Source organism: Salmo trutta, chromosome 15, assembly GCF_901001165.1.
Source record: "Salmo trutta chromosome 15, fSalTru1.1, whole genome shotgun sequence".
In the NCBI taxonomy this organism is placed as follows: domain Eukaryota; kingdom Metazoa; phylum Chordata; class Actinopteri; order Salmoniformes; family Salmonidae; genus Salmo; species Salmo trutta.
Genome location: NC_042971.1, coordinates 5,941,383 through 5,954,849, shown reverse-complemented (window position 1 = coordinate 5,954,849; position 13,467 = coordinate 5,941,383). Strand labels below are relative to the sequence as shown.

The 13,467-nt window shown below is 40.5% G+C and overlaps 1 protein-coding gene across 1 annotated transcript in view; it reads left to right on the top strand.

The window, feature by feature from the left end:
• Positions 1 to 8,668, top strand: part of LOC115149598 (zinc finger protein OZF-like) — a 52,608-nt gene extending 43,940 nt beyond the window's left edge. Inside the window, exon 2 of the mRNA XM_029692551.1 lies at positions 7,323 to 8,668. Within this exon, the coding sequence (XP_029548411.1) occupies positions 7,323 to 8,668 (1,346 nt within the window). The remainder of the gene's footprint in view (positions 1 to 7,322) is intronic.
• The last annotated feature ends 4,799 nt before the right edge of the window (positions 8,669 to 13,467 follow it).

Below are 13,467 nucleotides of genomic sequence, written 5' to 3'. Positions count from 1 at the left end.
TAACCTACTGACATGACCTAGAGAGATACAACCTACTGTAACCTACTGGCATAACCTAGAGAGATACAACCTACTGTAACCTACTGGCATGACCTAGAGAGATACAACCTACTGTAGCCTACTGGCATGACCTAGAGAGTTACAACCTACTGTAACCTACTGGCATGACCTAGAGAGATACAACCTACTGTAGCCTACTGGCATGACCTAGAGAGTTACAACCTACTGTAACCTACTGGCATGACCTAGAGAGTTACAACCTACTGTAACCTACTGGCATGACCTAGAGAGATACAACCTTCTGTAACCTACTGGCATGACCTAGAGAGATACAACCTACTGTAACCTACTGGCATGACCTAGAGAGATACAACCTACTGTAACCTACTGGCATGACCTAGAGAGATACAACCTACTGTAACCTACTGGCATGACCTAGAGAGTTACAACCTACTGTAACCTACTGGCATGACCTAGAGAGATACAACCTTCTGTAACCTACTGGCATGACCTAGAGAGATACAACCTACTGTAACCTACTGGCATGACCTAGAGAGTTACAACCTACTGTAACCTACTGGCATGACCTAGAGAGATACAACCTACTGTAACCTACTGGCATGACCTAGAGAGTTACAACCTACTGTAACCTACTGGCATGACCTAGAGAGTTACAACCTACTGTAACCTACTGGCATGACCTAGAGAGATACAACCTACTGGCATGACCTAGAGAGATACAACCTACTGTAGCCTACTGGCATGACCTAGAGAGTTACAACCTACTGTAACCTACTGGCATGACCTAGAGAGATACAACCTACTGTAACCTACTGGCATGACCTAGAGAGATACAACCTACTGTAGCCTACTGGCATAACCTAGAGAGATACAACCTACTGTAACCTACTGGCATAACCTAGAGAGATACAACCTACTGTAACCTACTGGCATGACCTAGAGAGTTACAACCTACTGTAACCTACTGGCATGACCTAGAGAGATACAACCTACTGTAACCTACTGGCATGACCTAGAGAGATACAACCTACTGTAACCTACTGGCATGACCTAGAGAGATACAACCTACTGTAACCTACTGGCATGACCTAGAGAGATACAACCTACTGTAACCTACTGGCATGACCTAGAGAGTTACAACCTACTGTAACCTACTGGCATGACCTAGAGAGATACAACCTACTGTAACCTACTGGCATGACCTAGAGAGATACAACCTACTGTAACCTACTGGCATGACCTAGAGAGTTACAACCTACTGACCCTACTGGCATGACCTAGAGAGTTACAACCTACTGTAACCTACTGGCATGACCTAGAGAGATACAACCTACTGTAACCTACTGGCATGACCTAGAGAGATACAACCTACTGTAAACTACTGGCATGACCTAGAGAGATACAACCTACTGTAGGCTACTGGCATGACCTAGAGAGATACAACCTACTGTAACCTACTGGCATGACCTAGAGAGATACAACCTACTGTAACCTACTGGCATGACCTAGAGAGATACAACCTACTGTAACCTACTGGCATGACCTAGAGAGTTACAACCTACTGTAACCTACTGGCATGACCTAGAGAGATACAACCTACTGTAACCTACTGGCATGACCTAGAGAGTTACAACCTACTGTAACCTACTGGCATGACCTAGAGAGATACAACCTACTGTAACCTACTGGCATGACCTAGAGAGATACAACCTACTGTAACCTACTGGCATGACCTAGAGAGATACAACCTACTGTAACCTACTGGCATGACCTAGAGAGATACAACCTACTGTAACCTACTGGCATGACCTAGAGAGTTACAACCTACTGTAACCTACTGGCATGACCTAGAGAGATACAACCTACTGTAACCTACTGGCATGACCTAGAGAGATACAACCTACTGTAACCTACTGGCATGACCTAGAGAGTTACAACCTACTGACCCTACTGGCATGACCTAGAGAGTTACAACCTACTGTAACCTACTGGCATGACCTAGAGAGATACAACCTACTGTAACCTACTGGCATGACCTAGAGAGATACAACCTACTGTAACCTACTGGCATGACCTAGAGAGATACAACCTACTGTAGGCTACTGGCATGACCTAGAGAGATACAACCTACTGTAACCTACTGGCATGACCTAGAGAGATACAACCTACTGTAACCTACTGGCATGACCTAGAGAGATACAACCTACTGTAACCTACTGGCATGACCTAGAGAGTTACAACCTACTGTAACCTACTGGCATGACCTAGAGAGTTACAACCTACTGTAACCTACTGGCATGACCTAGAGAGATACAACCTACTGTAACCTACTGGCATGATCTAGAGAGATACAACCTACTGTAGCCTACTGGCATGACCTAGAGAGATACAACCTACTGTAACCTACTGGCATGACCTAGAGAGATACAACCTACTGTAACCTACTGGCATGACCTAGAGAGATACAACCTACTGTAACCTACTGGCATGACCTAGAGAGATACAACCTACTGTAACCTACTGGCATGATCTAGAGAGATACAACCTACTGTAGCCTACTGGCATGATCTAGAGAGATACAACCTACTGTAGCCTACTGGCATGACCTAGAGAGATACAACCTACTGTAGCCTACTGGCATGACCTAGAGAGTTACAACCTACTGTAACCTACTGGCATGACCTAGAGAGTTACAACCTACTGTAACCTACTGGCATGACCTAGAGAGATACAACCTACTGTAACCTACTGGCATGACCTAGAGAGATACAACCTACTGTAGCCTACTGGCATGAACTAGGGAGATACAACCTACTGTAGCCTACTGGCATGACCTAGAGAGATACAACCTACTGTAACCTACTGACATGACCTAGAGAGATACAACCTACTACAACCTACTGTAACCTACTGGCATGACCTAGAGAGTTACAACCTACTGTAACCTACTGGCATGACCTAGAGAGTTACAACCTACTGTAACCTACTGGCATGACCTAGAGAGATACAACCTACTGTAGCCTACTGGCATGACCTAGAGAGTTACAACCTACTGTAACCTACTGGCATGACCTAGAGAGTTACAACCTACTGTAACCTACTGGCATGACCTAGAGAGATACAACCTACTGTAACCTACTGGCATGACCTAGAGAGATACAACCTACTGTAGCCTACTGACATGACCTAGAGAGATACAACCTACTACAACCTACTGTAACCTACTGGCATGACCTAGAGAGTTACAACCTACTGTAACCTACCAGCATGACCTAGAGAGTTACAACCTACTGTAGCCTACTGGCATGACCTAGAGAGATACAACCTACTGTAACCTACTGGCATGACCTAGAGAGATACAACCTACTGTAACCTACTGGCATGACCTAGAGAGATACAACCTACTGTAACCTACTGGCATGACCTAGAGAGACAACCTACTGTAACCTACTGGCATGACCTAGAGAGATACAACCTACTGTAACCTACTGGCATGACCTAGAGAGATACAACCTACTGTAACCTACTGGCATGACCTAGAGAGATACAACCACTGGTAAACTTTTTTCACACTTTTATGGGGTATTGTGATGTCATTATGAGGTATTGTCTGAAATGCAGGGTCTGAATGCATGTTGTTGTATGTCCCAGATATATATTTAAAAAAATGTATTTTCTTTCAACCAATTGATTTGTTGAAATGTTATGACGTGTATTTTTTCATAGACACACCCCATGTGTTTAATAAAATCAACTGTATGTGCAGAACTTGAACTGAACTGATGCTTCAAGCGTTTGATTAAATAATTAACACACACAAATGACTTGAGGAAGCCAGAGGTCAATATAACCAGAAGAAAAGAACCAATTCCCCACCTGCTGCTGGCCTTCGTTAATTCTGACGTTATGCTCCTGAAGTTTCCGGTAAAATAGGCAAACTTTTTCCATTTCCGTTTGAAGTGCCAATTTATCTTACCATTTCTACCGAGGTACAACACCTGTTTGGCCCCACCCCTTCCTGGGTCGGTGAAGAGCGGTATTACATTGAAGGAATAAATCCGAGCCTCACGCTCATCACCTGTGGAAGGCGGGGCTTCCAGCGAGGCGTGGATTTAATAGTATGTTGTACCTAGTTTCCCTCCTTCAGGGAACAGTAGTTATAGTCATAACATTAAGCTTGTCATATGATGAACTTCAACTTAAATACTGGATCTTGCTGTCAGACAGTTTTTTGTATTCAGATCTCTGAAATGCTCTCTAACTACTTAACATTTAGTGTCTCCTTATATTACGCTGGGAAAACAGTTTTCATGGGCACAGAAATCCTAAATCATTTCAGAGTATGCAAAATCTAATGGTTTTAACTGAGTCACCTTAACTTTATTGACAACACCCAAATGGATTACTGTCATTAATGTGGTTCTTCAATAATTACACATAATACTGTAGCTGTTTAGTTACAGTCACGTGTTCAACTATCATCAGCTCATCTAGGAAATCATTTCCTGAATGACAGTCACATGACAAACATCACGACATGCAACAACAACCAAAGTGATTCTTCATTCATTACTCTGGTAAAGACAGTTATGCTGTGCTCCACATTTGATCCAACATCCATAACAAATTGGTGTTTATAATGTTTTTGTCTGCTTGATTTACAGTGGGGTCTCGTTAGTCTGTTTGGACACAGAGATACTTAGCTCATAATGTGTAGAGAACTGTTCCTTGATGGATAGGCTATTGTACAACACACAGAGCTATTTTCCTTTATTCAGGACATTTAGAATGACAACACATTACAGAGTAGCCTAGTGGGATTATTCACAAAATGATCTGGTGATCAGGTTATGAAATGTCATGACAAAGACATTTTAGTTTCCATGTTTCACCTGAAATATTAAATGATTTATAGTCCTAGGTCTATGTTATTGTTTGGTGAAGTTATGGGCCAATTTGTTAAACACTTAGTGTAAAAACCCTCATTGTCAGGCTGTTGGCAAAGCTAGCCAAAGAGCATTTTAGTGGTTGAAGTGTTTAAGTATAAAGCAGTTGATTTGAGACAAAAACACAAACATATTAACCTGTTGGGGACCCTTTCGAGATAGGATCCCGTTAACGGGATTGCTTGACAAGTTAGCATGGCGCGAAATTCAAAACAGCAAAAATCTAATAATTTCAATTTCTAAAACATACGACTATTTTACACCATTTTAAAGATACAATTCTCCTTGATGTAACCACATTGTCCGATTTCAAAAAGGCTTTACAGCGAAAGCAAAACATTAGATTAAGTTAGGAGAGTACATAGACAAAAATAATCACAGACATTTTCCAAGCAAGCATATATGTCAATAAAACCCAAAACACAGCTAAATGATGCACTAACCTTTGATGATCTTCATCAGATGACACTCTTAGGACATTATGTTACACAATACATGTATGTTTTGTTCGATAAAGTTAATATTTATATCCAAAAACAGCATTTTACATTGGCGTGTGACGTTCAGAAAATGTCATAAAATGTTTTGCCTCCAGAACTCCCGGTGAATGAGCACAATGAGCACACATATTACAGAGATACTCATCATAAACGTTGACAAAATACATAACAATTATTTTAAGAATTATAGATAGACTACTCCTGGATGCAAACGCTGTGTCAGATTTTAAAATAGCTTTTCGGCGAAAGCACAGTTTTCAATATTCTGAGTACATAGCTCAGCCATCACGGCAAGCTATTCAGACACCCGCCAAGTTCGAGGCAAACTAAACTCAGAATTAGTATTAGAAATATTGTATTACCTTTGCTGATCTTCGTCAGAACGCACTCCCAGGACTGCTACTTCCACAAGAAATGTTGTTTTTGTTCCAAATAATCCATATTTATGTCCAAATACCTCAGTTTTGTTTGTGCGTTAAGAGCACTATCCAAAGGAATAACACGCGAGCGCGGAACCAGAGACAAAAATTTTAAATGTTCCATTACAGTACTTAGAAGCATGTCAAACGCTGTTTAAAATCAATCTTTATGGTATTTTTCTCATAGAAAAGCGATAATATTCCAACCGGACAATAGCGTATTCATTTCAGAAGAAAAATAAGGAAAGGCGCGCTCACGTGACTGCGCATTTCCAAACCCTTTGTCCTCCACTCAGTAACTGAGCTCCTATATTCTGCCCGGTTACTGGATACGTATGAAACAACTTTCGGAGGGCTTTTGACAGCCAATGGAAGCCTTAGGAAGTGCAACGTGACCCCTAAGTATTTGTAGTTTCTCTAGGTATTCAAAAGTAGAACTACAGTTCTCAGACCTTACACTTCCTGGTTGAAATTTTCTCAGGTTTTTACCTGCCATATGAGTTCTGTTATACTCACAGACACCATTCAAACAGTTTTAGAAACTTCAGTGTTTTCTATCCAAATCTACTAATAATATGCATATTCTATTTCCTGGGCAAGAGTACTAACCAGTTTAAATTGGGTACGTTTTTCATCCGGCCGTGAAAATACTGCCCCCTAGCCCCAAGAGATTCAAGCGAGCCTTACAATTATAATCCAAAAGTAAAATGTGAAATGCACTCATAAGCTACCGGTAAATGGAGGCTATTTTTGCTGTCAGCCTATGAGAACTCCCCTGAGTTTTCCACCATGGTGGTGAATTAGTGAATAGACACAGAACTTAATGTGAGTTTCCTTGAGTAGCACTCCTGATCTTGCGCTGATAGTGAGCTGTAATATTCAGAATACATTGTGAAAAACTAAAATCTTCGCTCACCATTTTTGCTCCAGGCAGATATACTACATCCATAACTAGTGGTTTCCTCTTTAGCAGATATACTACATCCATAACTAGTGGTTTCCTCATTAGCAGATATACTACATCTATAACTAGTGGTTTCCTCATTACCAGATATACTACATCCATAACTAGTGGTTTCCTCATTACCAGATATACTACATCCATAACTAGTGGTTTCCTCATTACCAGATATACTACATCCATAACTAGTGGTTTCCTCATTACCAGATATACTACATCCATAACTAGTGGTTTCCTCGTTACCAGATATACTACATCCATAACTAGTGGTTTCCTCGTTACCAGATATACTACATCCATAACTAGTGGTTTCCTCATTACCAGATATACTACATCCATAACTAGTGGTTTCCTCATTACTAGATATACTAGCAGGGAGGGGATTCTGCAACCAAAATTGTGTGCGCACTTTAACCATCTGACATTGTCGTTCACACAGGAGAGAGATGTGACTATCGTGGATCCTCTGGGGAGCCTCAACAACATCATGATGCTGACAAGTTAGAGAAGAGTCTCTCCACATCAGAACACCTCAAGAAACACCAGCAGAGACCCACAGGGAAGAAATCTCATTGCTGCTCTGACTGTGGGAAACGTTGCAAATATTCATCAGACCTTAAAATACACCAGCGAGTACACACAGGAGAGAAGCCTTATAGCTGTAATCAATGTGGGAAGAGTTTTACTCATTCAACCAACCTGATATCACACCAGAGAACACACACAGGAGAGAAACCTTATAGCTGTGATCAATGTGGGAAGAGTTTTACTCAGTCAAGCGCCCTGAAATCACACCGTAAACTACACACAGGAGAGAAACCTTTTAGCTGTGATCAATGTGGGAAGAGATTTGTTAAGTCTAGCAATCTGACAGTACACCAGAGAACACACAAAGGAGATAAACCTTTTAGTTGTAATCAATGTGTGAAAGGTTTTATTACGTCTAGAGATCTGACTGTACACCAGAGAACACACACAGGAGAGAAACGTTATAGCTGTGATCAATGTGGGAAGAGTTTTATTACATCTAGCCATCTGACTAGACACCAGCGAGTTCACACAGGAGAGAAACCATTCCACTGTTCAGATTGTGGAAAAAGATTCTCAACTTCACAGATTTTGAAGATGCACCAGAGAACACACACAGGAGAGAAATCTTATAGCTGTGATCAATGTGGGAAGAGTTTTACTCAGTCAAGCTCCCTGATATCCCACTGTAAACTACACACAGGAGAGAAACCTTTTATCTGTGATCAATGTGGGAAGAGATTTATTAATTCTAGCAATCTGACAGTACACAAGAGAACACACACAGGAGAGAAACCTTTTAGTTGTAATCAATGTGGGAAAAGTTTTATTACATCTAGCTATCTGACTATACACCAGCGGAGACACACAGGAGAGAAACTTCACCACTGTTCAGATTGTGGAAAAAGCTTTTCAACATCACATACTTTGAAGATGCTCCAGAAATCACACACAGGAGAGAAATCTTATAGCTGTGATCAATGTGGGAAGAGTTTTACTCAGTCAAGCTCCCTGAAATCCCACCATAAACTACACACAGGAGAGAAACCTTTTAGCTGTGATCAATGTGGGAAGAGATTTATTATGTCTGGCAGTCTGACAGTACACCAGAGAACACACACAGGAGAGAAACCTTATAGCTGTGATCAATGTGGGAAGAGTTTTACTACATCTAGCTATCTGACTATACACCAGCGGAGACACACAGGAGAGAAACCTTATAGCTGTGTTCAATGTGGGAAGAGATACTCTGATAAAAGTTATCTGTTCAAACATCAGAAAATACATACATGAAGGAGTTGTTTCATGATATCAATGATATCTCACAATGTAGAATGTTTTAACATTGTAGTAGGAGTATTTTAATGATGTCACAATGTAGAACCCTAAACGTTTGTCCCCTGTTCTATTGATTTCAACATGATATGGATATTAGCCTCAGGGGGAAAATCCAGGCTCTGAATTGGATGAGTTACTATTTATGAGATTTAACAAAAAGTGACTAACAAAAAAAGAGCTGTGTTACACTTACCATGTTGGTGACCCACTGGAATCACAATGTAGCTAGCTGTTTTCTACAGTAACCGGTGATGTGCACATTCTTCCCAGATTCCATGTGGGTTTTGAGTTGTTCGTTTTAACAAGACGTGCAACCTCATCTCCCTCCTGTAACATAAATGATTTCAACATGATATCGATGAGTGATGACATAAGTGTTGTGTTCCTTTGTTTAGTGATCCCTACATTTAAATTCATCACTCCAAAATGTAGCTGACTGTCTTCTGCAGGTTGACCTCTAACCAGTGAGGTAAAATATATATCCCATTTCAATGTTTTTTTTTTAGTTGTGTTAGTTTCCTGATTTCCCAATTAATCGATATCAGTGATTTATTGCTACTTGTCAAAACAACAGTGTTTCTGGTGCTTGTGCAGTTTATAAGGTGCTTGTTTAAAATAAATACAAGTGACATAATTATTGTGGCAGATGTTTGTTTATATAGTATGACCCATTTTATGTTTAGGTTTTCAATTTATCACAAACTGTTTCTGCATATTGGTTATTGATTTGGACACGTTAAAAATGTGTTTTGACATTGGGGCTATCCCACCTAGCAACATGTCATTGAAAAGAAGACTAATATACGTCCGGTATCTTCATTGTAAATGAGGATTTGTTCCTAACTGACTAATTTACAATGACGGCCCAGTGGGTTAACTGCCTTGTTCAGGTGCAGAACAACAGATTTTGACCTTGTCAGCTCAGGGATTCGATCCAGCAACCTTTCGGTTACTGTTAAATGAAGGTTTACATTTTTTTAAATACACATGGACGCAGCCTATACACCTATAATCAATTTTATTAACAATCTGACATCACTCCAGTATTTCTTTGCAACGTTCAAGTGCTAATTGTCTTTATTCCACTACTGAAGAAGCAGGACTCAAATCACCTCATATTTCAAACATTCAGCCTGACAAAAGATACGTTTTATTATTTCATGCCTCACCCTTAAGTTAATTATTGCCAATACATATTAACAAAGGGGTGTACATTTGGTTTGATATTTAATATTTACAATTCATGAAACATTTAGTAATCATAATTATTTATGCAACCAATTGACAATTTTTGGGTACAATTATATTGACATTGTTATCCTGCTTTTAGAATATCAGGGATCGTTCTCAGATGTGCCAACCCAAATGTACTAGAGCATGACATTGGGGACTGGGCCCCGATCCAACAACATGCCTATCGAGATATTGCAGGAGTTTGCTCTTGAAATCAGACATGACTAATACAATTTGATTTGATTTTTGTTTGGGCTCGGGGACGAAAGTTCTAGAAGCTAGTGAGTTTTAGGAAGACGAGAGTTCTAGAAGCTAGTGAGTTTTAGGATTCTATAGAAGAAAAAGGAGAAAAATTATATGATTGTATATTATTAATTAGAAGTACGTGTTTTTTGTTGTTTTTAATTGTTGACATCCAGTAGACACCATGTTTATATTGGTGAAGGTGAATCATTGTAGTTGATTATAATGTGAAATGGAAGTTGTTTTCTGTTGGTGGTGAGCAAACTTGTCCAACAAAAATATAGGATATATTTGTTGTCATAAGGGGGAAGGTGTTACAGGCTTTGGTTTTTCCATTTATGTTTTGAGGTTGGACTTTAGCACGTCTAGCCCGTCAGCACGTCTAGCTCGTTAGCACGTCTAGCTCGTTAGCACGTCTAGCTCGTTAGCACGTCTAGCTCGTTAGCAGGTAGGACGCACTGATTGGTGTCACCTTGTTAGTCAGTATGTGTTACACCTGTGCTGGCTTGTCCATCTCGTTAGTGGGAAGGTGTTTCACCTGAGTTGGTCCAGGTTCTATTTAAGAGTGTCTGGCCCAGTGCTCCAGTTGTCTTGATACATGTGGAGAGTCAACACCTTTAGTTGCTCCACCTTTTTGGTTTGCTTCCTGTCTTTAAGTTTGGTGTGGGTTTTTCTTTTGTTTGTCTCTTCTTGGGCAGATTTAGTGGGTCTCATGGTGGGTGTCTTTTAGGTCCCAGTTGTTGTTACTAGTCAACTTTCAGTGGACACCCCCATAGTGTCTTTCAGAGCCCCTCCTAAAACCCCACCTGTTTAGTTGTGGTTGTTGTCAGTGACTCTTTGTTTGTTCCCCTCTTCTATTTTAGGGATATTTGCTGTGGATCTTAGCAAGAAACAATGTAGTAAAACAAGCTGATATTTTGGGTTGGATGTTGCATCCAATTCTTAGTATTTTAATCAATGGCATTTCATCAGAATGCTCATTAGTCTTTCAGTTGTTATTATTGTTTTTTATCCTCATATTTGTGTACTAAATATTTCGGATTATTTTCATCGTTTTTTCCTGTGAAGCCATTGTGTTGCATCCATGTCTGACATGTGCTGTATAAATAAAGCTTGATTTGATTTGAACATATTGTAAAACAAATTAACCCAATGACTGACCAATCAACAAACTCTTGGTCCACCTTAGTATGAAAAACTGTATCAATCCCACTTTTCCAGCCTGCTGAAGGCGTGGTGGAGTGGTAAACACCACCCCCGGATCTACCAGGGGCTTGAGGTGGTCTCCCACAGCTCTGCTTATGTCATGTTCTGTGGCCTTGCTGTTCCATTTCTTGACTGCCCCTGCAACACAGAAACACATTTAGTCATATTATATGAAACACTCAAAGTAATGGATATGGAGCATCTACGGCCTCAGTTACACCTGGCACTTAAATGTGACTTCTGTCATCTGATCACTCCAAGCTGCATTAGGTTCAGATCTACCAGGATGGGCCTTTGACAAAGTCTGGACACAGTCAGGCCACTGAATATGCATCAGCAATGTAAAGAGATGGGGTGAATGTGTGGGGACAAGTACATTCCACACAAATTACCATAATATCAAAGAACAAATGTGTGTGTCTGAGGGGAAATTAACTTTCATACAGCCAGAAGGGGTGAGAAATTACACCAATATCAGTGGACAATTTGCACTAATGTAAATAAACATAGATGATGGAACATATTCCCTTTAGCTGACGTGATGAACCGCTAAGGGAACAAATATTTACCATCTAAACCATGTGTGACCTCTCACCTCTCTGGCTGTAGAAGTGTTCTTCCTAACCAGTCCCTCAACAGCTCTCTGACTGAGCTCCACCCTCACTGGGTCTTTATGAGTCTAATCTGGTCTCCTTCAACATGGTGAGCCTCCTTATGAGTCTAATCTGGTCTCCTTCAACATGGTGATCCTCATTATGAGTCTAATCTGGTCTCCTTCAACATGGTGATCCTCATTATGAGTCTAATCTGGTCTCCCTCAACATGGTGAGCCTCATTATGAGTCTAATCTGGTCTCCTTCAACATGGTGAGCCTCATTATGAGTCTAATCTGGTCTCCTTCAACACGGTGAGCCTCATTATGAGTCTGATCTGGTCTCCTTCAACATGGTGAGCCTCATTATGAGTCTAATCTGGTCTCCTTCAACACGGTGAGCCTCATTATGAGTCTGATCTGGTCTCCATCGACATGGCGAGCCTCATTAATTGTCTGATGAAAAAGAAACCCACACACTGATCAGTATCAATCAGCCTTTTGTTTTCTTTCAAGTTATTAACTAATGATTAACACACACAAGTTCTCAGATGTGTGAGTGCTTTACCTATTTCTAACAGTATCATTTCAAATGGAGAAAACATCTCAGCAAAATGGAAACAATGTGGGAGGATTAGTAAATCCTGTTTCACTATCGAAATTACAAACCCCATGCACAAGTGCATTGGACACGCCTATGAAGCCAATACTAATCCCATCATGTCTGCATTGGATACGCCTATGAAGCCAATACTAATCCCATCATGTCTGCATTGGACACGCCTATGAAGCCAATACTAATCCCATCATGTCTGCATTGGACACGCCTATGAAGCCAATACTAATCCCATCATGTCTGCATTGGACATGCCTATGGGCCGGCAAGTAGCCTAGTGGTTAGAGAATTGGGCCAGAAACCAAAAGGTTGGTGTATCGAATCCCGAGCTGACAAGGTAAAAATCTGTCGTTCTGCCCCTGAACAAGGCAATTAACCCACTGTTCCCCGGTAGGCTGTCATTGTAAATAATAATTTGTTCTTAACCGTCTTGCCTAGTTAAATAAAGCTTAAATTAATAAAATAATGTTTAAATGTAGCAGAATTAAATACCCACAACATTCATTCTGGGGGAACTAGATTGACTCAGTTCACAGACTGTCAGCCAGACAGTGATTGTGCATCAATATCATCAGACTAAATTAGAGTAACAACCAAATAAAACAGACAAACAGGGAATGTTCAATGACCCAAAAAGACACTATAGTTGATTGTGTGAATCCACTTTATTTCCTATCATAAAGAACAGCTGTGGAAATGGGCCGTGGATTTAGACGTCCATCTGACTCCACAACAAGACATGACTGAATAGTTCAATAGTGTCTAATCCAAATAAATCAGCACAATGTCAGGTGTTAGTGCAGGGCTGGAACAGAAACCTGCACACCCAGTAGCTAGATCTCTAGCAGCAAGGTTGGCCATGCA